This window comes from Globicephala melas, chromosome 9 (assembly GCF_963455315.2).
Source record: "Globicephala melas chromosome 9, mGloMel1.2, whole genome shotgun sequence".
Classification (NCBI taxonomy): domain Eukaryota; kingdom Metazoa; phylum Chordata; class Mammalia; order Artiodactyla; family Delphinidae; genus Globicephala; species Globicephala melas.
Window position 1 is genome coordinate 14571234 of NC_083322.1, and position 25327 is coordinate 14596560.

Below are 25327 nucleotides of genomic sequence, written 5' to 3' on the forward strand. Positions count from 1 at the left end.
ACATCCTCACCACCACTTATCTCCTGTCCTTTTGATAATAGCCATTCTGACAGGTGTGAGGTGATATCTCACCGTGGTTTTGATTTGCATTTCCCTGATGATTAGTGATGTTGAGTACCTTTTCATGTACCTGTTGGCCATTTCTGTATCTTTGGAAAAATGTCTGTTCAGATCCTATGCCCATATGTTACCCAGATTATTTTTTTTTTTTGCTATTGAGTTATATGAGTTCCTTAATATATTTTGGATAGTAACCCCTCATCAAATAATGATTTATAAATGTTTTCTCCCATTTCATAGGTTGCCTCGTCATTTTGTTGATTGTTTCTTTTGCTGTACAAAAGCTTTTTAGTTTGATGTAGTCCCATTTGTTTATTTTTGCTTTGTTGCTTGTGCTTTGGGTGTCTTATCCAAAAAATCATTGCCAAGATGAATGTCAAGGAGCTTTTGCCATATATTTTCTTGTAGGAGTTTTATGGTTTTAGGTGTTTCCATTTGGAGTTAATTTTTGTGAGTAAGATGGTATCCAATTTCATTCTTTTGGATGTGAATATCTAGTTTTCCCAACAACATTTATTGAAGAGACTATCTTTTCCCCATTGATTATTCTTGGCTCCTTAGTCACCAGGGTCTTTTGTGGTTCCATATGAATTTTAGGATTGTTTATTTCTGTAAAAAAATGCCATTGGAATTTTGATAGGGATTGCATTGAATCTATAGATAGCTTTGGATAGTATGGACATTTTAACATTATTAATTCTTTTGATCCATGAACATGGGATGTATTTTCATTTATTTGTGTGTTCTTCAGTTTCTTTCATCATGTCTTATATATTTCAGTATACAGATCTTTATCTCCTTGGTTAAATTTATTCCTAAATAGTTTATTTTTTTTGAGGCTATTGTGAGTGGGACTGTTTGTTTCTTTTTCAGATACTTTGTTATTAGTGTATAGAAATACAACTGCTTTCTGTATGTTTATTTTATATCCTGCAACTTTACTGAATTTACTTACTCATTCTGATAGTGTTTTAGTGGATTCTTTAGGGTTTTCTAGATATAAGATCATGTCATCTGCAAACAGAGATGGTTTTACTTCTTCCTTTTCAATTTGGATGCCTTTTATTTCTTTTTCTTGCCTGATTGCTCTGGCTAGGATTTCTAGTAATGTGTTGAATAGGAATAGTGAGAGTGGATGATCTCATCTTATTCCTGATCATAAAGGAAAAGCTTTCAACCTTTCACCATTGAGTACAATGTTAGCTGTGGGTTTGTCATATATGGCCTTTTCTATGTAGAGGTATGTTCCTTCTATACTCAATTTGTTGAGAGTTTTTATCATGAATGGATGTTGAATATTGTCAAATGCTTTTTTTGCATCTATTGATATGATCATGTGGTTTTTATCTTTCATTTATTAATGTGATGTATCATATTTATTGATTTGCATATGTTGTGAATCTCACTTGATCATGGTACGTGATACTTATAATATGCTGTTGAATTTGATTTGCTAATGTTTTGTTGAGAATTTTTGCATCTGTATTCCTTCGAGATATTGGCCTGTAGTTTTCTTTTTTTATAGTGTCTTTACCTGGCTTTGGTATTAAGGTAATGTTAGTGTCGTAAAATGAATTTGAGAGTGTTTCCGCCTCTTCAATTTTTAGGAAAATTTTGAGGATTGGCATTAATTCTTCTTTAAATGTTTGGTAGAATTCATCAGTGAAACCATCTGGTCCTGGGATTTTCTTTGCTGGGAAGTTTGTGATTACTGATTTAATTTCCTTACTCATTATTGGTCTGTTCAGATTTCCTATTTCATCATGATCCAGTCTTGGTAGGGTGTATATGGCCAGGAATTTATCCATTTCTTCTAGGTTGTCAAATTTGTTGGCATGTAATGTTCATAGTAGTCTCTTTTGATCCTTTGTATTTCTGTGGTATCTGATGTAATGTCTTCTCTTTCATTTATAGTTTTTGAGTCCTATCTCTTTTTATTGGTTAGTCTAGCCAAATTGTCAATTTTGTTTATCTTTTCAAAGAACTGACTCTTAGTTTTGTTAATCTCTTCTATTGTTTTCCTGTTCTCTATTTCACTTATTTCCATGCTAGTCTTTATTATTTCCTCCCTTCTGCTAACTTTGGGCTAAGTTTGTTCTTCTTTTTCTAGTTTCTTGAGGTGTAATGTTAGGTTATTTATTTGAGATCTTTCTTTTTTCTTGATTTCATTTATAGCTGTAAACTTTCCTCTTGTAAGTGCTTTTGCTGCATCCTGTAAGTTTTGATATGTTGTGTTTCCATTTTAATTTGTCTCAAGATATTTTTTAAATTTCCCTTTTGATTTTTTTTTTGTTGTTGTTCACTGGTCGTTCAGGAGTGTATTGTTTCATTTCCAAGTATTGGTGAATTTTCCAGCTTTCCTCCCATTATTGATTCTAGTTTCATACCGTTGTGGTCAGAAAAGATACTTGATATAATTTCTGTCTTTTTGGAATTGTTGAGACTTGTTTTGTGGCCTAACATATGATCTGCCCTAGAAAATGTTCCATGTGCATGTGAGAAGAATGTGTATTGTGTTGCTACTGGATAGAATGTTCTATATGTTTGTTAGGTTCATTTGGTCTATAGCATTGTTCACATCTGCTGTTTGCTTATTGATTCCTGTCTAGATGATCTATCCCTTTTTGGGAGTGGGATATTAAAGAATTTATGGTATTTATTATTTCAAGAGCAGTGGTTCTCAACTGGGGATGACTTTGCCCCCCCAGGGTTCATTTGGCAATGTCTGGAGACATTTTTGGTTGTCACAACTGGTGAGGAAGGGCATGGCTGTTGCTACTGGCATTGAGGGAGTAGAGGGCAGAGATGCTGCTAAACATTCTACTATACTTGGGATAGTGCCCCACGTCAAAGAATTATCTGGATCAAAAATGGCAATAGTACTAAGGTTGAGAAACCCTGCCCTAGAAGAACAGGGAGAAAATGCTAATAGATTTGAGAAAGGATTGGCTAGAACCATCAATAGTTTCAGAGAACCAGGGATGTACCTAACTGTTATGGTTGATGTTGGGAGGACAACAGTGCCCTCCCACGACCTGTTGGAGCTGGTTGGTGGCTATTGTAGGCTGGACTTGGTATGTTCTCTGTACCCTGCTTGCCCCTTCGTCTCAGAGAAGACTTCGAGCAAGACAAAGCACATTTGTTTTTCTGCACAGAGGAACTTTCATTTTGACTGTTATTCCCATCAAGAGAGCGTCTTGGGCATTCTGGGATCTGGAATGGTGTAATGACCTTATTAGGGATAGGAATAAATCCTGAGTAACACAGTTACTCAGGCGTCTGGAAACATGAGCTTCTAAAATGCTAATAGTTTCTGTTATCTTTCAGGTGGTAAATGTGTCAAGGCTCGAGGGAGATGATAATCCCGTGCAGCTCATCTACTTTGTGGAGGATCAAGATGGAGAAAGACTCAGTGCAGTCAAGTCTTCAGATCTGATTAACAAGATAGATATCCAGAGAGCAGCCATCATCTTGGGTTACCGAATTCAAGGAGCTGTTGCCCAACGTAAGTGCGTGAGGTGTGGCCCCTCACAGTCATCTGTGCTGTGCTGGAGTCAAAAGCCAGTCTTTTTCTGACAATAAACTCTGAATTTAAAGCATTCTTACGTTCGCATAGTAGATATAAGAGGTCAGTCATTAAAATTAATTTGCCAAGACCTTCTTTATTTTGATTGCATGCAGTTGTAGCATTCGCTGTTCTTTTTCCTACCCAGCATTTTATATTCATAGTGTTATAGTGAGTTTTAGTAGCTTGAGTTAACTTTAATAATTTTCCCCTCCTCCTGTACTATTTAAAAAAATTTTTGTCTTAGGTAAAATAATGTGTTTTCTCTGTATATATTCCAAACTCTTACATGTCATATTTTGAATGTTGATGGGGACAGTGAGTCACGCAGGAAGCTGGGAGGTACCCTCTGCATTTATTGGCTTCCTTCTGGGTCTTTTAACACAAAGAAGTCCTTGATTCTTACCCTTTTCAATCCTGTTTCTCTCCCACCCTGTCCTCATATCACTCATAATTTAGAAAGAGGTATTTTGGTATTTCTTTATTATTGTTGGAAGAGTCTAGGCTCCTGCTCCCCTGGCAATGGCTACTCTCAGTGCCGTTGTTCCCCAACTCATAGATGTGGGGTATTTAAAATTGAAAAGGAGAGGCATGGAAGAGTATATTTCTCTAAATATACCTTTATGAATCAGACTACTATTTTGATGTGGGTGTTTTTCCTTTATAATCCTGGGAGCAATCCTTGTAAGAGCTCAGAGAAACTTGCTCCCAACAGTAAAGGGATAACTAAATGTTCAGAAGGAATTTAGCATCAGAGAGTGTTGAAAAACTCCCGAGAAACTTCGGCGATGAAGGCAGTTTTTAACAAATGACAGCTTTGAGATTATCCTCCATGATGGAATGTCCTTTGTAAGAGCTATACTTGACCCTGGAAACTAACCAGGATGAGGGCCATGGGCACACTTTCTCCATTTTATAGGTGACGATGGGGAGAGTTTATAGGGAGAGTTGAAGCAAATAACCATTGGTGCTTTGTGTTTGCGTGTTTGAGATATGATTGTATATTAGTGTGTTCTATTTCAAAGCAGTGAGAAAAAAAATAATGAAGTGTTTACTTGTATTTCTTCATATGTGACATTTCTGATTGTCGGAGGAGTGCCCCACTCCAGCTAAGCACTTCACTTTTTAGAAAAGGTTGCTTGCAGTAGGCTCTGGGCACCTTTCAAGACTACTTTCATCTGCTTTTGCACTCCTCTTGCCTCAGTTTCATGCTGAAAACCAACAGTCCTGGGATTGGGAGCCTAAGCCAACACCAGGGCCAGTCCCAAAACGGCTGCGGACTTGATGTCAGGCCCTCGTTTTGACGAGTCACAAGGTTTTACTAGGTTAGAGCTAAGAAGAGGACCCAGTTGTCTCAGCTCCTCAGTTTGGTTGTGTCACTCCTCTATTGTCAGCTGTTTTCATGCTAAATGAACTACATATACAAACTATATTCAGGTCAAATTAAAAAATGCAACATTTTAACACTTTGCCACTTTCTCCATTTCCCGCATAGTCGTTGCTTTGTGATTTGTGCTGCTTTCATAGCGCTTGTGCCTGAGAGGGCTTGCGCCCCTCCCTGGTCACTCTCTAAGAGGCCGAAACCCGAACTTAAACCAGCACTAAGCATCTTTTTATTGTTACATCTTTGAGTAAAAACATTGTGATCCCATAGCACGTGTTAACCATTATAGGATATGAAAAGAGCGTAAAAGTTAGTCCCTGCCCAGGAAGACTGATATATATTTGAAGAGACAAGGCTTAGAGTCAGGACCATATTAATGAGCAAAGTGGTATAGTATACCAGGATGATACATTTATGTAATAAAGTGCATTGTAAAAGAATAACGAGGTACCATTTACAAGACCAAGACAACCAAGGACAAAAGAACTTGGACAAGGGGAATCTAGTGCGGTCACGGAGAGGTCGTTGTGAAGTGGCCCCAGCGGATGAGAGGGTTGGGCACGGAAGGGCGGCATTTTGGTTTTCAGAGCCTGGTGATTGGAACCTGGGCTTTAAGAGGACCAGGGAAGCAGTTTTAAGAAGAGCTGAATTTTGCGAGAGGATGAGTACGGAATGAAGAGGATGAGGGCCCAGAACTGGGAGGCCGGGTTAGGGAGAGGAGCTGGTGAAGGAGATTAAGGAGGACAGAGTAATTGAAGCATGATCGTCCAAGGCCATGAAAGATGGGGGGCTGAGGCAGGGGAGGGGGTGGGGGGGTTGGGGAGTGGAGGATTCAAAATAAGTAAGTTGATTTAATGTAATTTTAAAATTGACAACTGGTATAGCAGTTTCAGTTAAAAGTCATGGGGTTTTTTTTGCGGTACGCGGGCCTCTCACTGTTGCGGCCTCTCCCGTTGCGGAGCACAGGCTCCGGACGCGCAGGCTCAGCGGCCATGGCTCACGGGCCCAGCCGCTCCGCGGCATGTGGGATCTTCCTGGACCGGGGCACGAACCCGCGTCCCCTGCATCGGCAGGCAGAGTCTCAACTGCTGCGCCACCAGGGAAGCCCAAAAGTCATGTTTTAATTGAAGGGTTGAGGGAGAGATCTGGGTAAGGAAATGAAGGCAGTGCTCATAGATTGCTTACTGTGACTTTCTAGTTTTTGGTAAGGCAATATTCCCGCAGTGAGAATTTAGGGAGGGACCTGATAGAATAAACTGGACATCAGGAGACGTGGAATAAACCTCACTTTGCCATTGAATTAGCCATTTTCCTTTAGACACGTCATATATGTTGCTGTGATCCCTACTGTATTGTAGATGGAATGTGTTGTGTTTGTTTACTGTGTCCCGTTCCCTGTCATCAGGAGACCATAGTCTCTCCCCAGTTGTCTTGAGCTGAAATGACAGGGACTTTCGTGGTTTCTCATGGAAGAGGGCACATTTACTGCCCAGAAGGGCTGTCCAGTAAAGGAGTGCAGAGGACTCACTGAGAGACCTTTCTTCCTCGTCTGCAGCTGTGGACAGGGTGAAGAGGCCATCATCCCCCGAGTCCCAGAGCAGCAGCCTCTGGGTCATTGTGGGCGTGGTCGTGCCAGTGCTGGTGGTGATGGTGATCGTTGTCATCCTCTACTGGAAACTCTGCCGCACGGACAAATTGGACTTTCAGCCTGACACCGTGGCCAACATTCAGCAGCGTCAGAAGGTAAGGGACAGACTCCTGCCCCGCGTTACTGTGAGCGTCCTGTGGACTGGGGTAGGGCAGGTCAGGTTCCTGGTACTGAAGGACATGGGGGAGAGCTGGTCAGGAAATCTTTTGGCTTTAGTGTTGGTGTCCCTTTGCCTCCATGTTTGCTTAGAAACCCAGGTCTTCTGTAGTATTAAATACATGCCCAGAAAATGAAGCCATGTGAAGGCTTAGCAATGCTGTGGGCTCTGAGTTCCACTGTGATTTTATTTTTGAGATGTTCAGTTAGAAGATCACATCCATTCTGTGTATGAATTCTGACCTATTTTAACCCTGGATATTTTCAGAGAACAGGAGCCAAGGAAGATTTTCTTTGATCTGTGTATCGATTTCTTTCATACACAACTCTGCTGGCCGGCTCCTTTATTTTCCGTCCACCATATTGCAAGCCTACTTGTCCACCTTGATCAAGACCACATAATCATTAAAAAATGGTAATACATGCCTTAAACATTTTAACTTTATATATATATATACACACACACACATACATATATATACACGCACACATACATATATATACACACATACATATATACACACACATACATATACACACACATATACACACATACATGTATATACACATACATATATACACACATACATATACACACACATATATACACATACATATATATACACACATACATATACACACACATACACACACACACATATATACACGCATACATATATACACACACACATTACACACACATATATACACACATACATATATATACACACATATATACACACACATATACACACATGCATATATACACACACACATACACACACATATATACACACACATACATATATATACACACACACATACATATATATATACACACACACACACACAGACATACACACATATATATATATATAAAATTAGTCTTTACTTGACAATCTTTAAAAACAATTTGGAGTATTAGTCTATCAAAAGGAATTCTGTGTGGTCTTTCTTGTGAAGAAACAACGCACGTAAGGCATCAGCTGCAGTTTCTAGTTTGGGTTTCTCTAGGGAAGAGCAGAGCAACCTGAGTACAGAATTTTCTAGATGTTTTTCAATATCCCCCCCCACCCTGCTCTGCAGTCTTTTAGAGTTAATTCTCCTGCGCCTAATTTGTCAGCAGTTTCTTTTTTCTTTCTTTCTTTTTTTTTTTCAGCAGCTCCTTTTCCATGTGTTTCCAAGGCATTCAGTTCAGTTTTTATGGTAATAGCAGTTTCCTTGTCACACTTAGGTTTCGACAGTTTCTGCAGTATATGTCACGTACCAGTTTCAGAGGAAGACATAGCCTCTTGGTCAGTATCCAGCTCCCCTGGTGAGCAAGAACATGCCAAGTAAGAGAAGAGCTCATTAGGTGCAAACACTGAGCTCAGCGCGCAGGTCAGCCACACCCAGGGCGTGGGAAGTGGTGCTCGCGGACTCTGTTAATTAACGTGTACCCACCATGGGTCTCACGTATTTAGAGGACTCACTCGACTCTAAAAGTTTGCTAAGAAAAAGCAAGCCCGAGGCAGAAAAACAAGAAATAAGGGATCGCCCTGTTAACCTTTTAATTTTACTCTCATTTTCTGGGTATACAAAAATTCTGCACATTATCAACCTAGACCTGATGGAGGAAACAAATAAGTATTATTTAAAAATTCATTTTGTTTGTAAAAGTAAATGAAGAGCATTCTTTTTCTTACAAATTAAGTAAGAAATGCAAACTCTTGATTAAATTGCAAGCTTATGGTTACCCAGTATTTTGGAAGCAGTTTCTACTAAGGTTATATTTATTACCTATCTTCATTTATTATTTACATAGTCTGCTAAAGTCGTTTTGTTGGTAGACTGGTGAATAGCACGGAAAAAACCTGGAAAAAAGTCCTTACTATACTACGTGATTCACAGTGTGAATTTCATCGTAATGAGATCAACAGTAGGTTTGGAAATGCTTTTGTTCTGGTCAAAGAGTGTTGTTACAGAGAGATTTAACCAGTGTAGATGGTTATATATTTAGGTCAGTAGTGTGCCGTGCTTCCTCACATAAACACTCCTGTGGAAGCCCATCCATTGTCTGTTACTTCAGTAAACTATCAGAGGACAGCATCCCTTGAGTTCACAGCAGACTATTCCGCAAACTTTCGCCTTCTCCCACTTTTACTTCTGAAGGAGTCTCACGTCCCAGATGTTGTTGTACATCAAAATGGACAGTTTCCAATAGAACTTCAAGCCTTTGGAGTCCCTCTTCTGCAAGTGCTGCCTGGATTTGTGCATTCCCTTTTACAGCATCTTTGCACGAAGGGCCTTCTGCATGGAGGACTCCCTGACAGAAGAGGTGTTTTCTGACCCTGTTAGGAGCGTAGCAGGGTCTTTGTTTTGCTGGCAAAGGCACTCACCATATAGATCTTGTCATGTTTTTATAGTGAGAAAATGATCATTTCTATTTAGTTTAAAAATAAATATCTCTACTTCATAAGCGTTTCTTCTAAGATTATCTGGCAATAGTGAAGGGCCTCCAGCCTATTCCTTGGAGCACTTTGCAAAGATGCTGTCTTCCCTGCAAGAGCTCTTTTTCCTTCTTGTGCGGCTCTGTGTTTTCTCTCTACGCTCTGCTCACCCCACCCCCTGACGGCGCTTCACCACGACTCTCTGAAATCTTTTAGCAAATCCCAGAGCTGCAAACATCTGGAAACGATAAATGTGCTGACCCAAAATCCACACCCCCTTCTTCTTGTAACCAGAAGGAAACCTCTTCGTATTGTCTGGGAGTAGGTTAGTTTTGAAATATGATGAGAGAGGCCATTCTGTCTTATTCTGAAGCAGGGTCTTTTAAAATTTCTAATGAGAAAGAAAAAAACCCCTAACCCATGTCTTCCTTTTATCTGTATTCCCTTTAATCTGTAGCCCAAAGGCATCACTTTTTTACTGCTCCCAGTAAAATTGCAGCGTGGACCCGCCTCGCCCTGCTGAGGTTCTATTTAAAGACATGAATGGCATTGGCTAGATGCTGCCGGCCCTGTGGAAACTTGTTCCTTCTGCTGGGGACAGTCCACACCCGCTGGTTGGCCTAGGACCCTGGTTCTTAGCCGGCTGGCACTGTGGGCAGCCAGATGGAGCTGCCTCAGCCACTGCCTGTTCATTCACCCAACACTGAGCACTTGCTCTCAGACAAGCAGGGCTGGGCTGGGTGACAAGCACAGACAACATGCGATCCCTGCCTTTGAGGGCTTTCATAAGGGAGAAAGAAGGACAAGCAGCTAAAAGCTGACACGCAGCAGCGTAAGTCTGCCCAGGGCACTGAGGGAGTACAGGCAAGGGGCAGCCACCCCTGCGTCTGGAGGTTGTGGAGGTGAAGTGGGCCCAGGCAGGAAGGATGGAGCAGAGGTGAGTGGAAGGAAGGGCACAGCCAAAACCGAGGCCACAGAAGTAGGCAAGAGCCATTCTTGGAGGGGTTTATGGGACACGTCAGGGGGCGGAGGTGATGCTGTAGGCCCTGGGAGCCACTGAGGGGGTCTCGGGGTGGGGGGGCTTGGACACATCTATGTTTGGAACCTCCACTGAAGGGGCTCGACGGGTTGAAGCGAAGTTCCAGGAGGGTTTCTTCCATCTGAGCCGAGTTCATCTCCTCTCCCTCTGCAAGGATCCTGGTAACACCTAAAGTGTTGGTGGTTTCAGTGTACCCGCGTGATTTGCTGCGGCCTGGGGGCGGGAGAATCTTGGAGGACTGCTCGCCACCTCCTAGACCTCAGGGTGACCAGCGGCCCCATGCTGGGCTGCAGTGGAGACCCGCAGATGGCAATAGGTGCGCCTCGTCTTCACCTCCTGAATGGAAGCAGCATGGTGGCTGTAGTGACTTTTCACACACCACACCCATCAAATAGCAAATGCTTAAACAATGGCTCTCTCTTCAAGGCTGCACATTTTTATTCAGCCACTTTGGGGATTTGCTCTGTGGTTTCTCTTAACTGCTCCTTCCCAGGGGTTCAGGCTAACCCGAGTACTGGGGACTTCACTGTGTCGTGTTCCATCTGGGTCGCATTATATTTATGGCTTACATGTTTTAAAATTCATCAGGCGTCTCTCCTGTTACTTGGCTGACCTGCTCTTCCAGCCCACCCTGACTTGTCAGCGACATATTCCGATGAGATACAGACAACAGGGTCTGTCTCTTCTGTGATATATTAAAGAAAGAAGGAACAAAAGAGCCGTCTTTCCTCAGAAAACCTGGGTCCTAATGGGAATATTGAAGGCACTAATGAATTGTGACTCTTTTATAAAATGCTGATTGACACTTATTCTGCATGTGGAGGCTGGAGGCACAATACAGCCAAACTTAACTCTAGATTTTTTTTTAAGACCTGGAAAAACTAGAAAAAGTGTTCCAGAAAATAAGGATGAAACAAAAGGAGCCAATTCCATAAGTGAGGAGGACAGTGTTTTCTCTAATTTTTTCCTTCTGTGTAGACGGCTTTTGTTTTGTGTGTAAGCAAAAAAATTTCTATTGTTTATAGAAGGAGGTGACTCACCCATCCTGAGAGAAGTCAGGGATCTAATGAACGTATTTAAAGGTATTAGTCAGGGGGCTTCCCTGGTGGCGCAGTGGTTAAGAATCCACCTGCCAAGGCACAAGACACAGGTTCGAGCCCTGGTCTGGGAGGATCCCACATGCTGTGGAGCAACTAAGCCCGTGTGCCATAACTACTGAGCCTGCGCTCTCGAGCCCGCGAGCCACAACTACTGAAGCCAGCACACCACAACTACTGAGCCCGGGTGCCACAACTACTGAGCCTATGCTGTAGAGCCTGCGAGCCACAACAACTGAGCCCACGTGCCACAACTACTGAAGCCCGTGCGCCTAGAGGCCGTGCTCTGCAACAAGAGAAGCCACCGCAATGAGAAGCCCGCGCACCGCAACAAAGAGTAGCCCCCCGCTCGCCGCAACTAAAAGAAAGCCCGTGCACAGCAATGCAGCCAAAAATAAATAAATAAAATATAATAAATAAATAAATAACATAAAAGAAAACTAACTGCATTTCCATAAAGACAAGCAAAAAAAAAAAACCAAAACTTACCCAAAAAAAAGATATTAGTCAGAATTAACAAAAGCCAGCAGGACTTTAAGGCTATAACAGATGTATATTTCATATGACATCTACCCTTTTCTTGGTTCCCCACAAAATCCAGTAAGTTTGGTGCTTCAACTGACTTTTTTGAAATTCATTCAGTCATCAGATATTTATTGAGGGTCTACCACGTGTCATGTCCTGTTGCTGAATTACAAAATTTTGTATCTAAATTTATATCTATAGCTTTATCTGGTCTCTGAGAACTCTCAGCTGACTATATTAAGTGCTTGATGTTTCATTGACCAGCAGCAGTAACATTGCTGTCAAATCTCATTTGCGTGGTGCCTTGGCATTTATGAAGCATTTTGACATTGTCAGGGAGGAAGAAATGTTCTAGGTTTTCCTGGCTGGTCTACAAATTAAATTGACCTGAGACAGGTTAACAGGAGGAAATCACAGAAAGGTTTAATAACATGTATACATGGGAGAGACGCATGTATAGAACTGAGTAACTCACCAAAATGACCAAAACCCTCACCTTAAATATCACCTTCAGCTAAAGACGAAAGAGGATGTTGGTGGTGGTTTGGGACTTCAGAGGGGAGGAAGGCAGTTCACATGGAGATGGAAAAGCAAATGTTTGCTAGACAAATGCCTGCTGGGCCAGTCAGAGACGGGACGCAGAGAGGAGTGGTGATAGCTCTCTTTCTGGAGTAGGTAGGTCCTCTGTCTGTATTCTGTTAGGCAGTTGGTGGGGGAAGGGAATATCAAACTTTCTTCCTGAGTCTTTTAGGCCTTGATTGTTTTCAGCTTGAAATAATCCACATGCCGGAGAGACATTTGGGGGTAGCACATTCTGTTTCCCTATGACATATACATATGTACAGTATGTTTCTTACATGAACCTGAGATCGTGTCAGGGAAGGCATTTAGTTCCTGGATTTGGGTACAGACTGCACCAAGGAAGCAGTGCTGTCCATATTTTTCCCTTATCACTTTGGAGACCTTTGCTTAGAGGAGGCAATCTGGGGCTTCTCCTTCAATTTTGATAAAGCAAATCATCTAAGTTGCAAAGGTGGTGATGTTGATGATTAAATGACTGTTGATTGTATCTGTTATTCTTTCATTTATTTATTTAAATCTTTATTTATGTATTTTTGGCTGCGTCCGGTCTTAGTTGCAGCGCTCGGGCTTACTTGCCCTGTGGCATGTGTTATCTTAGTTCCCCGACCAGGGATCGAACCTGCACCCCCCTGCATTGGAAGGCGGAGTCTTAACTACTGGACCGCCAAGGACGTCCCTATTGTTTCATTTAGAGGCACCTTATGGAGCTAAAATGAGGTGCAGCTGGGGTAAAAGCAGACACGTGGATGACGGGTGTGCTTCTTCTATGAAGTGGGAGAAGGATTCTTCAGAAAGGAGAAACCAAAAGTTTATACACAGAAGTTGTCAGTTTGGAATTTGATTCCTTTGAAAGGGCCACATGCCCCTAGGGAGGTATACACCCGCAGAGATTTGGGGAGCCCAGCTGAAGACGGCTGGTGGGTCGGGGGGAGTCATGGAGCTGCAGGTCTGGGCTCATTGTTTGGGCAGCAGCGTTTGTGAGCTGAGGACTGCGTGCCACTCACAATCTGTGTGGTGAAGTAGACTGCTGGTAACACGATATCGTTAACTTAGAAAATACAGGCGCGCCAGTCTTTGCCTTTTGTTTCTGAGCAGTGTCTTTGTGAACTCTATTTATAGTAAGTTCTGTCCCCCTCTGCTGGTGTAAGCCATTATTGCAGGCTGCTTTCCATCTACCCATCCAGCCTAGATTTTTAGTGCGAAAAGACCTTAAGAGATCACAATCGAAGCCATTGACGTTGTCACTCATCTGTGCATAAAGTTGGCACAAATACGCTGAAACCTTTCACTTCTACGTGCCGTATATTGTCTGGCACAGCTCCTTAGATGGGTTAGCCTTTGTCTTCTGACTGATGGGACTCTCTGTGGGTGTGGAATTCAGCCCGATGGGATTGCAGGTGGGGCTCCTCCCAAGGAGACCCTTGGGACAACTACTAATGTGTGGTTTATTTTCCTCTACTCTGTAAGCTTGAATAAAGGAAACGGTTAACACCCACCCCTGGCACTTTCAGTGTCACCAAAACAGTGCCTCACCTTTATTGCCCACGTTTCTGTTCCTCTTCAGACCTCATTCTGTCTTAGCACAGGCCTAGAAGCTGACCCTGGACTCTGTGGCCGCAGGGCTCAGAGGGTTTTTGTTGTGGGTTTGCTGTTGGTACCGGGTATCCCCTGGTAGGGCTTCTGCATCCACCAGTGTGAGGGGTACACTTGAGAAGACTCCGCTCTCCTTCATCTTTGTTACTTCCGTTACTTCCGTTGGCCACTCCTTTCTAGAAATTCTTTATTCCCTTGGCTTCTGTTACATTGAAGTTTCCAAATTCTTTTTTCTTTGAAGTCGCCTATTTTGTTCCTGGCTTCCTTTTCCTCCTCTTAGCCGCAAACTGTTTGATGTTCTCCAACATTTTATCCATAGGCTCTGTTTTCATCTTGGAAAATCTCAACTCCCCTACGTGTCACCTTCTATACAGATGCTCTCCAGGTCACACCTCCAGCCTGAGAGTTCCCCCAAGCTTGTCCTCTGTTTCCAGCTATGCTGAGCTAGCTACTTTTCCTTTTCTTTTTTTTTTAAAGGTCAAATTTTTTTTTGTTTGTTTTTTATAGATTTATTTATTTATTTGTTTATTTTTGGCTGCATTGGGTCTTCGTTGCTACGTGCGGGCTTTCTCTAGTTGTGGTGAGAGGGGGCTACTCTTCGTTGCGGTGTGCGGGCTTCTCATCGTGGAGGCTTCTCTTGTTGCAGAGCACAGGCTCTAGGCGCACGGGCTTCAGTAGTTATGGCACACAGACTCAGTAGTTGTGGCTCACGGGCTCTAGAGCGCAAGCTCAGTAGTTGTGGCGCACGGGCTTAGTTGCTCTGCGGCATGTGGGATCTTCCCGGACCAGGGATCGAACCCGTGTCCCCTGCATTGGCAGGCGGATTCTCAACCACTGAGCCACCAGGGAAGCCCTGAGCTACTTTTCTTTGGAGCTTTTCCTGCCATCTCAAACTAAGCATGTGTGGAGCGAAACCTGTCTTTCTACCTCTTCGTCATCATTCCTTTGCAACTCACCTTTTTCTTTTAATGTCACGTCTACTGTTTGGGATACCCTGAATGTAGCTTCATGTCAGCACTGGAGTCTTTCTCCCCTTTGCCTCTCGAGTCTGTGTTCAGCTTCCGTGTGCTTCTGCCTGGTCTCTAGAGCTGTTCATTCCTTCCCATTTTCCAGAGCTTTTTATTTCTTCCCATTTTCACTGCTGAGGTTTGGGCCCAGGCTTTCGTCATTTCGTGCACGTAGTACTGTTGGGCCCTCTGACTAGTCTCCTTTTGTCCTAAATGCTTGCATTTTAGAAATCTGCCTCTTTAGAAACATTTAGTGGTTTTCTGCTCTAGAAGCTGGCATGTGGAGTCGTCTGCATACAGGCTGGCCTTCTCTCATTCCCCTACATCCTGACCGTTCTAGTGCAGTTAATGTAATCTTTTCCCAAGCCTCAAGTCTTCTCTGGACCTTGACACAACTTAGAACAATCTCTGTGTAGCCACCTCTTTTTATTTCCAAGTTTGGCCTGTCCTCTGAGGCCTGGCACAAGTCCCCAGTCTCTAGGAAGAATATCTCAGCCACGTCAGCCTCTGGAATTGTGTAGCTGCTCTGACAGCAGTCAGGGATTGTCTTGTGATGTCTTTTGTGTTATGGTCTAAATATCTAATCCCTGTACTTGAATCTGTAGCAAGTATCTGTCTTGTCTGCAAACTCTAGGTATAAACCCTGCACAGGTCAGTGCTTTAGAGATGCATGTTGAGCTGAATTGCAAGCACACTCCTGGATCAGAAGCTGGCACTCACAATCTTGCCAGCCCTCACAATCTCATCTCATATTCCTCAGATTCAGATTAATTTCCTGTGTGTGTGTGTGTGTTTGTGTATGTCTGTTTCAGTTGCAGATCCCTAGTGTGAAGGGCTTCGACTTTGCTAAGCAGCATCTGGGTCAGCACAATAAAGATGATATACTGATCATTCATGAGCCAGCCCCGCTGCCAGGACCTGTGAAGGACCATGCCACGCCCTCTGAGAATGGAGATGTGCCGAGCCCCAAGGCAAAGATCCCTTCCAAGAACGTCCGTCACCGAGGAAGGTTCTTACTGGGCTTTCTGTATTTTTCTCTAGCGTGGCATGCGTTTCTGTTTTCCATTTGTCAGTTTCCAGTAGCAGAAAGGCTGATGGTGAGTGTTGTCTGGGTCTGCAGCTTGGAAGGCTGACAACATTTGCCCAAAGTCAACGAACCTGATGGCTCTTGATCCACTCTAATGGACTCTCAAAGGAGGCCTGTGTGCTTTCCTTCCCCAAAGTGTTTAAGATTAGAAATCACTGTCCATCATGGTTTGGTGGTCCGCCTGGAACTTCATTAGGGATTGACCAGCTCTAGGGTCCATATTGTGGGGTGACCATGCCAGGCCCTCTGGAGGTGATATTAGGAATAATGTATAAAAAAATGCATGGCCTGTGATACACAGTCAGCCAGTATCAGCTTTGCCCTTGCCCGTTAATGCCAGCCACTGGAGCTGTGGCTTCCTTGCTTGGTCTGCAGGTGACCTTCATCATATCCTTCTCTCCTTGCTTGGCTTTTCTCCATGTGCTCCTCTTGTCCCCCATGTTAGCATGTGTGCATGGATTCTTCATCGCCTCCCCCTGCCCAGCTCCCCTTTCCCAGTTAATTCCCATTCCACTTATCAAAATTAAGTGCACAGAGAACTGCTTGCTAACAGACTACCTACCATCACCCGGTGACCCTGTGAGACGGGCTACAGCTGTGTGAAGACACGGTTCAGAATCAGGTTTTATTAACTTGACTTTAGATCAAAGAATGTTCAGGCTTTGGTATTGAAGCCTCAGATTATCAGCTTTCCTTTGAGCTTTGGAACTCTAAATCCTGATTTTCTGCTGAGAAGGGGAAAGTGTGTGATCATACCAACGTTCAAAATGATCTTATTATTTCTGACTTAACAGAAAACCTACTCCAGTGTTTCTGGCCTAGTTTTAAGAATTTAACGAATGTTAGAACACACTCTTTACAAAAGAAGATGAATAATGTAGAGAGATATCATTTGCTTAATTACTTTGCAGAGTGAGAGTAAATCAAATCATTAAAGATTATTGAATATGCTAGTACAGTATAGCAAAGTCTTTTTTTCTCCTCTGGTAGCTTCATCCTAAACATTTAGTCACAACATCTTAATGTTCTGCGTGGTTAATATCATATTTTAGCGTGTCTCAGGGGCACCAGAATGTCTCGGCATTTCAGGAAGCCCAAAGAGAAGGGGTGTTAACTGATTAAGGATTTTCACTAGCCTGGTGCAACCTGGGTTCTGTGACACCCTTGCTCTTTATATATAGAATCAAATCTCAGCGATAATCATTGCCTTTGTGTTGCAAGTGTAGACTTCTTCCAAAGATTTGGAGTTATATGGGGTGACTGCAGAACTACCCTGGCTTCTTAGGAATTCTGCAGACCCAGCTAACGCCTAACCAAGCTTGAACTCCAGATCCTCTAATCCAACCCACGCCAGCCCCAGACTGCCAGTCCAAGCCCAGGGAGCTTGGAGACCATCCTCCACTGGGTACCTGGTTTCCTACCATTTGTTGAAATGAGCCCACTGAGCCATTTAGTCAGCTGTGTCAAGCTGTCTTCACAAGGTGACTGTGTGCTATTAATGTGTTCCTTGAAGATGCCATGCCACGAAACAATGTTTTGGACTGTTTGATTTCTCCCAGTTTTGCCTGGAAGCCTGACTTCCACATCCAAATGAATGTGACCTTTCCCCCACCTTTCTTTCTTTTTCCTAATGTTTGTATTTGTTTTGTGTCTGCAGAGTTTCTCCCTCAGATGCTGACTCTACAGTAAGTGAAGAGTCCAGTGAGAGGGAAGCAGGGGACAAGACTCCAGGAGCGGTGACCGATGGCAAGTCCCACAGAGCCCTACAGAGTGGTCTGTGACCCTTCTTGTTCTCCACTTTAAAAGTAGTAATTATGAGGGAATTCCCTGGTGGTCCAGTGGTTAGGACTCCGTGCTTTCGCTGCTGAGGGCTGCAGGTTTGATCCCTGGTCAGGGAACTAAGATCCCACAAGCTGTGCAGTGTGGCCAAAAAAAAAAAAAAAGTAATTATGAGGTTCCAATAGACTAGGGTTTTATACTACTTCAAATGCAGAACATTAAAAAAAACCCCAAAACCTGTGCAGTAGAATATTCATCTTTCATTTAGTGAATTTCTCAGATTGACTGTCACCATCTAACACTGTTTTTGTGTCTGCATTGGGATGGGGCCATGCTAGAAGTCAGAGATTCACTGATAAATTTTGAGGTTAACAGTCACCTTCTACTCTAGTGGCGGCTTCTAAGGATTTTCCTCTCCGAAGGACAAGGAGGAACCAAACTAAAGAGTCTCAAAAACTGCATCCAGGATTCAGTGACCTTTTTGGGAGCCTGTTCAAGTATTTCACAGTTGTCACTGTTAGAAAGTTGATTATTTCTCATAGGTCCAAGTGCATTATATTTTGTCCTGGTCCTAGATCTGTCTTCCAGAAATAGTTGAGTGTGATTAGATGGTTTAGCATATATTTACATGTGTTGTCAGACGCTGTAACTCCTTAGGCCAGGTATGAAATGTACTTCACTCCCATTCTAAAGAGTATTGTCATAAAACTTATGCCCTGCAGTAGAACTAAGCCCATAGGTCTTAGTAGACTTGGAGCATTTTTTGGCCTGATGACAAGGTAGGTTGGTTTTAGTTGAATTGATTCTGTTAAATGTGCTAGTACAGCTCTTATACTTGCTGGAGTTTTGTTTTTTTTTTTTTTTTTTTTGCAGTACACGGGCCTCTCACTGTTGTGGCCTCTCCCGTTGCGGAGCGCAGGCTCCAGACACGCAGGCTCAGCGGCCATGGCTCACGGGCCCAGCCGCTCCGCGGCATGTGGGATCTTCCCGGGCTGGGGCACAAACCCGTGTCCCCTGCATCGGCAGGCGGACTCTCAACCACTGCGCCACCAGGGAAACCCTGCTGGAGCTTTATTTATGCTTCAGGGTTGTGTTTTAGCAATGCAAAGAAAATTGGGGTGCCTCAGGATATCATTTTTATTTTAATTAATTTATTTATTTGGCTGCACCACTTGCAGGATCTTAGCTCCCCTACCAGGGATTGAACCCAGGCCCTTGGCAGTGAAAGCGTGGAGTCCTAACCACTGGACCACCAGGGAGTTCCCAGGATATCATTTTTAATAGTAATTTTTATACTTACATTTTCATCACAAATTTCTTTGTATAAAGATGCAGTACAGAGTGAACCATATTCTATAAATGAATAGATTCTGGTTGGAAGCTGGAGGGTCTGTTCTATCACTGTCATGTTTGTGACTTTGTATGTCCCTGAGTCTTTGGTGCTCCTGTGGGATTAAACTAGCTGGTTTTTGAGATTCCTTCCAGTTGTTTCTTTTTTAATGTTACAAAAATACCCCTTAGGGCTTCCCTGGTGGCGCAGTGGTTGAGAGTCCGCCTGCCGATGCAGGGGACACGGGTTCGTGCCCCAGTCCGGGAAGATCCCACATGCCGCGGAGCGGCTGGACCCGTGAGCCATGGCCGCTGAGCCTGAGCGTCTGGAACCTGCGCTCTGCAACGGGAGAGGCCACAGCAGTGAGAGGCCCGTGTACTGCAAAAAAAAAAAAAAAAAAAAAAAAATACCCCTTAGAATAAGGGAAGAATAAAGAATTTTTTCTTTAGCTCTAATTTCATAGAATCTTAAAAATTATTTAGCGTTATGGTAACAGGTGTACTGTTTCAGATAGACAGGATTAAAATCTAATTTTGATTCTGGTAAAGAAATATTGGGGAAAAAAATCAGCTCTGGAGTTTCTTAATTTCTGTTAATTGCATATCTGAGAAAATCTTGCTTTCAGTTCCTGTTTTTAAGTCCTTACTGTTAGTATTAGAACCAGTATATTCGACATGGTAACAAAAATCAAATATCACTCAACATATATTTAAAATCCAAGTAGTAAGCATGTCAGTGTTGGGACTCGACTCAGAGTTGACCATGGAAGGAGACAAGAGGGCTAGATGTTCTCCTGGGTCCTAGAAGCTCAGATGCCGCTATTTTGATTTGAAAATGCACCAGAATTTGTATGTTATTTTCATGCTTTAGAAAGATGGTTTTCTCACTACAAATATCAATTCACCTGTAAAACTTTATTTACTTCTTAAAAATTTTAATGCTGCCATAAAGGTGTTTTATTCCTTGCCTAGAACTTAGTTAAATACCCTATAAAACTATTCTGAATTTTTATTCATAGCTTTTAAATTATTTTGTAATTGACATAAAAATCCATCTTGTGTTGTAAGTCCTAATGAAACACAAATTAATGGAGGCGGAAGGTTGCTTGAGAACCATTCTGGGTTACTCCTCCAAGCTGCCCTGGGACCGGTGTTGCTGCTCACTACAGCGGGTGGCATAGCTGCTGGGTCTCTTTAGACTCCTTGGCAAGGCTTTCGATGGCTGTCACAAGTCATCCAGCATTTTCAGGGCCCACCTTGCAATGGAAGCTGAGAAAAGACCGTTGTTTTGGTTTGGGGTCAATTCAAGGTTGTACTTTATTCTTTCCCAGCTAACCATTTTTGGAAGGTGGCTAGACCGTGATGCATACCTTTACAACCTTCGAGACCCTTATGAGATTATTCACGCTGTGTTCAGTGTCCCTGCGTTCACAGTTATTGCAGTTTTAGAATAAGTCACATCATTACCACTGCTTCCCCTTAGCAAAGTTGTGAAGACGGCTGAGGTTTGGAGTAACACATGTTCCTTACGTGAAGGCAGCTACGTTCAGGCTACCAGTGCTGTGTCCAGGCATAATTCTAGTCTTCTCTGTCTCTTCTTTATCATCAGGAATAAACCACGTAGGTAAGGATGGCTAAATGCTGAGTATTTTCTTTATGCTCTCCGTAGGTTGCATGTATGCAAGGCTGTGATTTTTAAGTATTTAGAACTTCATTAATTTGAATTCAGCAAGTCCAGATTCTGGAATCTCACATAGGAACTAAGCTGACATTCACTTTTGCACATGCTAAGGAGTTTGCAAAGCAAATTAAATTTTTAACAACAATGTAGGGTGACTATTTTGACTACATCTAACATCAGAGTTTTTCAAGTAATTGTGGAGGACACATTTATAAATGATTGAGACCATAAATTATAACTCTCCTCTTTTCATTATAGTGAATTCCCAGAGTAGAATTTTATAAACTTAGTTGAGATGGCTAGTCATTTACTCATGCAGTTAGCAAATGTTTACTAAGGGCCTGTGATGGGTTAGGTGCTGGGATAGGATGAAGACGAAGAGACAGATGTGATCCCTGCCTCACAGGATACTAATGTGGGTCACAGGCCTTAGTATTAATGCAGTGTGATGTATTTACCAATAGATAATGAAATTAATATTTCTTTAAAAATGTTCTGTTGCTTTGGTATTTCAGTAATTCAGATTGCCTTTTCCTGTGTCATTTTGCTTTGTGGACATTATCCTATACTGTAATTTCTATCATATATATATATTTTGTTTGTTTGTTTGATAATATTTGAAGAGAAAGGACTTTAATCCAAAGTCCCTACTTGCCTTAAGGCAGGATTCACACAGTATTGATCTCTACGTAGGCCTTGTACTTTCCATTGGTCGTTATTATCCAGGTAATTTTTTTTTAAAAAAATTGTGCAGTGCGTAGCAAACAATAAAAATAACTGTGTTTATAATATGTATTATATATATATTTCTATGTATAATAACCCAGTTTGTTTATCTATATGTATGGAGATATATGTATGTGTGTATATATAATATGTGAATATGACAGATAACAAACTGCTCTTTTCAGCCTTTTGGAAGAGCTGGGTTCCAGGCAGTATAGAGGTTGAGGGTTTTCTGCATGTCCCCTGCTTCTCCTGTTGCAGTTGGTGAATTATAGAGCGAGGATCCAGGTGGGGAGTGGGATGGGGCATGGACAGGAGTGAGACACAGGCCTGCAGCTCCCTGGACCCGGGCAGGCAGACAGTGCAGGGGGGAGGGGCCTTTCTTCCTGGTCACCTTTGCACCCTGATCTTGTTACCATCCTGGAGGAAAGCAGTCTCAGCCTTAGGTATCAGTAGCTTAATGGGACACCCTTGTGACATCTGCTGTCACTTTAAAAGTTTGGGTTAACAAGGCTAGCCTTATCTGATGAAGCTAATTATCTCCTTCTAGGCTTCTTGCCTGTAATTTGAGTAGCTGAAGGGATGAATGGTGGTGTCTGGCTGTGCTTGTATTGTGCAAATGGTCAGGCTCCCTCCAGGCAGGGAAAGAAAGCTGGAGAATAGCCTGAATCCAGACAAGTCTGCCTCCTGGACAAGAGAGATGTCTTCGTTCACAGAGCTATGCACATAATTTCTCATCACTTGGGATAGCAAGTGAATATAATTCAAATTAAGAGGAAGTACAAAGATGTACGTACCACTGATGTGCGTTCCTTCTATACAGTATCAACTACTTACTCCTTACTGCTTTGCTCAACACTTCTTTTTTTTAATTTAATTTAAAAAATTTTTTTATACAGCAGGTTCTTATTAGTCATCAATTTTATACACATCAGTGTATACATGTCAATCCGAATCTCCCAGTTCATCCCACCACCACCCCCCCAACACCACTTTCTCCCCTTGGTGTCCATACGTTTGTTCTCTACATCTGTGTCTCAATTTCTGCCCTGCAAACCAGTTCATCTGTACCATTTTTCTAGGTTCCACATATGTGTGTTAATATATGATATCTGTTTTTCTCTTTCTGACTTTATGCACTGTGTGTGACAGTCTCTAGATCCATCCACGTCTCAACAAATGACCCAATTTTGTTCCTTTTTATGCCTGAGTAATATTCCATTGTATATATGTACCACATCTTCATTATCTGTTTGTCTGTTGATGGGCATTTAGGTTGCTTCCATGACCTGGCTATTGTAAATAGTGCTGCAGTGAACACTGAGGTGCATGTGTCTTTTTGAATTATGGTTTTCTCTGGGTATATGCCCAGTAGTGGGGTTGCTGGATCATATGGTAATTCTATTTTTAGTTTTTTAAGGAACCTCCATACTGTTCTCCATAGTGACTGTATCAATTTACATTCCCACCAACAGTGCAAGAGGGTTCTTCCCTTTTCTCCACACCTTCTCCAGCATTTGTTGTTTGTAGATTTTCTGATGATGCCCATTCAAACTGGTGTGAGGTGATACTTCATTGTAGTTTTGATTTGCATTTCTCTAATAATTAGTGATGTTGAGCAGCTTTTCATGTGCTTCTTGGCCATCTGTATGACTTCTTTGGAGAAATGTCTATTTAGGTCTTCTGCCCATTTTTGGATTGGGTTGTTTGTTTTTTTAATATTGAGCTGCATGAGCTGTTTATGTATTTTGGAGATTAATCCTTTGTCCGTTGATTCATTTGCAGATATTTTCTCCCATTCTGAGGGTTGTCTTTTCATCTTGTTTATGGTTTCCTTTGCTGTGCAAAAGCTTTGAAGTTTCATTAGGTCCCGTTTGTTTATTTTTGTTTTTATTTCCATTACTCTAGGAGGTGGATCAAAAAAGATCTTGCTGTGATTTATGTCAAAGAGTGTTCTTTCAAAGTTTTCCTCTAAGAGTTTTATAGTGTCCGGTCTTACATTTAGGTATCAAATCCATTTTGAGTTTATTTAGGTGTATGGTGTTAGGGAGAGTTCTAATTTCATTCTTTTACATGTAGCCGTCTAGTTTTCCCAGCATCACTTATTGAAGAGACTGTCTTTTCTCCATTGTATATCCTTGCCTCCTTTGTCATAGATAGTTGACCATAGGTGCATGAGTTTATCTCTGGGCTTTCTATCTTGTTCCATTGATCTATGTTTCTGTTTTTGTGCCAGTACCATATTGTCTTGATTACTGTAGCTTTATAGTATAGTCTAAAGTCAGGGAGTCTGATTCCTCCAGCTCCGTTTCTTTCCCTCAAGACTGCTTTGGCTGTTGGGGGTCTTTTGTGTCTCCATACAAATTTTAAGATTTTTTGTTCTAGTTCCATAAAAAATGCCATTGGTAGTTTGATAGGGATTGCACTGAATCTGTAGATTGCTTTGCGTAGTATAGTCATTTTCACAATATTGATTCTTCCAATCCAACAACATGGTATATATCTCCATCTGTTGGTATCATCTTTAATTCCTTTCATCAGTGTCTGACAGTGTTGTGCATACAGGTCTTTTGTCTCCCTAGGTAGCTTTGTTCCTAGGTATTTTATTTTTTTTGTTGCAATGGTAACATGGTAATGTTAAATGGTAATGGTAAATGGGATTGTTTCCTTAATTTCTCTTTCAGATTTTTCATCATTAGAGTATAGGAATGCAAGAGATTTCTGTGCATTAATCTTGTATCCTGCAACTTTACCAAATTCATTGATTAGCTCCAGTAGTTTTCTGGTGGCATCTTTAGGATTCTCTGTGTATGGTATCATGTCATCTGCAAACAGTGACAGTTTTACTTCTTCTTTTCCAATTTGTATTCCTTTTATTTCTTTTTCTTCTCTGATTGCCATGGCTAGGACTTCCAAAACTATGTTGAATAATAGTGGTGAGAGTGGACATCCTTGTCTTGTTCCTGACATTAGAGGAAATGCTTTCAATTTTTCACCATTGAGAATGATGTTTGCTGTGGGTTTGTCGTATATGGCCTTTATTATGTTGTGGTAGGTTCCCTCTATGCCCACTTTCTGGAGAGTTTTTATCGTAAATGGTGTTGAATTTTGTCAAAAGCTTTTTCTGCATCTGTTGAGATGATCATATGGTTTTTATTCTTCAGTTTGTTAATATGGTGTATCACATTGATTGATTTGCATATATTGAAGAATCCGCACCCCTGGGATAAATCCCACTTGATCATGGTGTATGATGCTTTTAATGTGTTGTTGGATTCTGTTTGCTAGTATTTTGTTGAGGATTTTTGCATCTATATTCATCAGTGATATTGGTCTGTAATTTTCTTTTTTTTATCTGGTTTTGGTATCAGGGTGACGGTGGCCTCATAGAATGAGTTTGGGAATGTTCCTTCCTCTGCAATGTTTTGGAAGAGTTTGAGAAGGATGGGTGTTAGGTCTTCTCTAAATGTTTGATAAAATTCACCTGTGAAGCCATCTGGTCCTGGACTTTTGTTTGTTGGAAGCTTTTCAATGACAGTTTCAATTTCATTACTTGTGATTGGTCTGTATTTTCTGTTTCTTCCTGGTTCAGCCTTGGAAGGTTATACCTTTCTACGAATTTGTCAATTTCTTCCAGGTT

At 42.0% G+C, this 25327-nt stretch overlaps 1 protein-coding gene across 2 annotated transcripts in view; it reads left to right on the forward strand.

Annotated features, from left to right (window-relative positions):
• Positions 1-25327, forward strand: part of LOC115851733 (zinc finger CCCH-type antiviral protein 1-like) — a 184598-nt gene that overhangs the window by 108847 nt on the left and 50424 nt on the right. The window contains exons 12-15 of one of the 2 annotated variants that reach the window (XM_060305258.1): positions 3388-3565; positions 6565-6752; positions 15898-16094; positions 17830-17918. In XM_060305258.1, coding sequence (XP_060161241.1) covers positions 3388-3565; positions 6565-6752; positions 15898-16094; positions 17830-17918 — 652 coding nt within the window. Of the gene's footprint in view, positions 1-3387; positions 3566-6564; positions 6753-15897; positions 16095-17829; positions 17946-25327 lie in introns of both variants that reach the window. The other variant, XM_030853948.2, reaches the window with a different exon arrangement.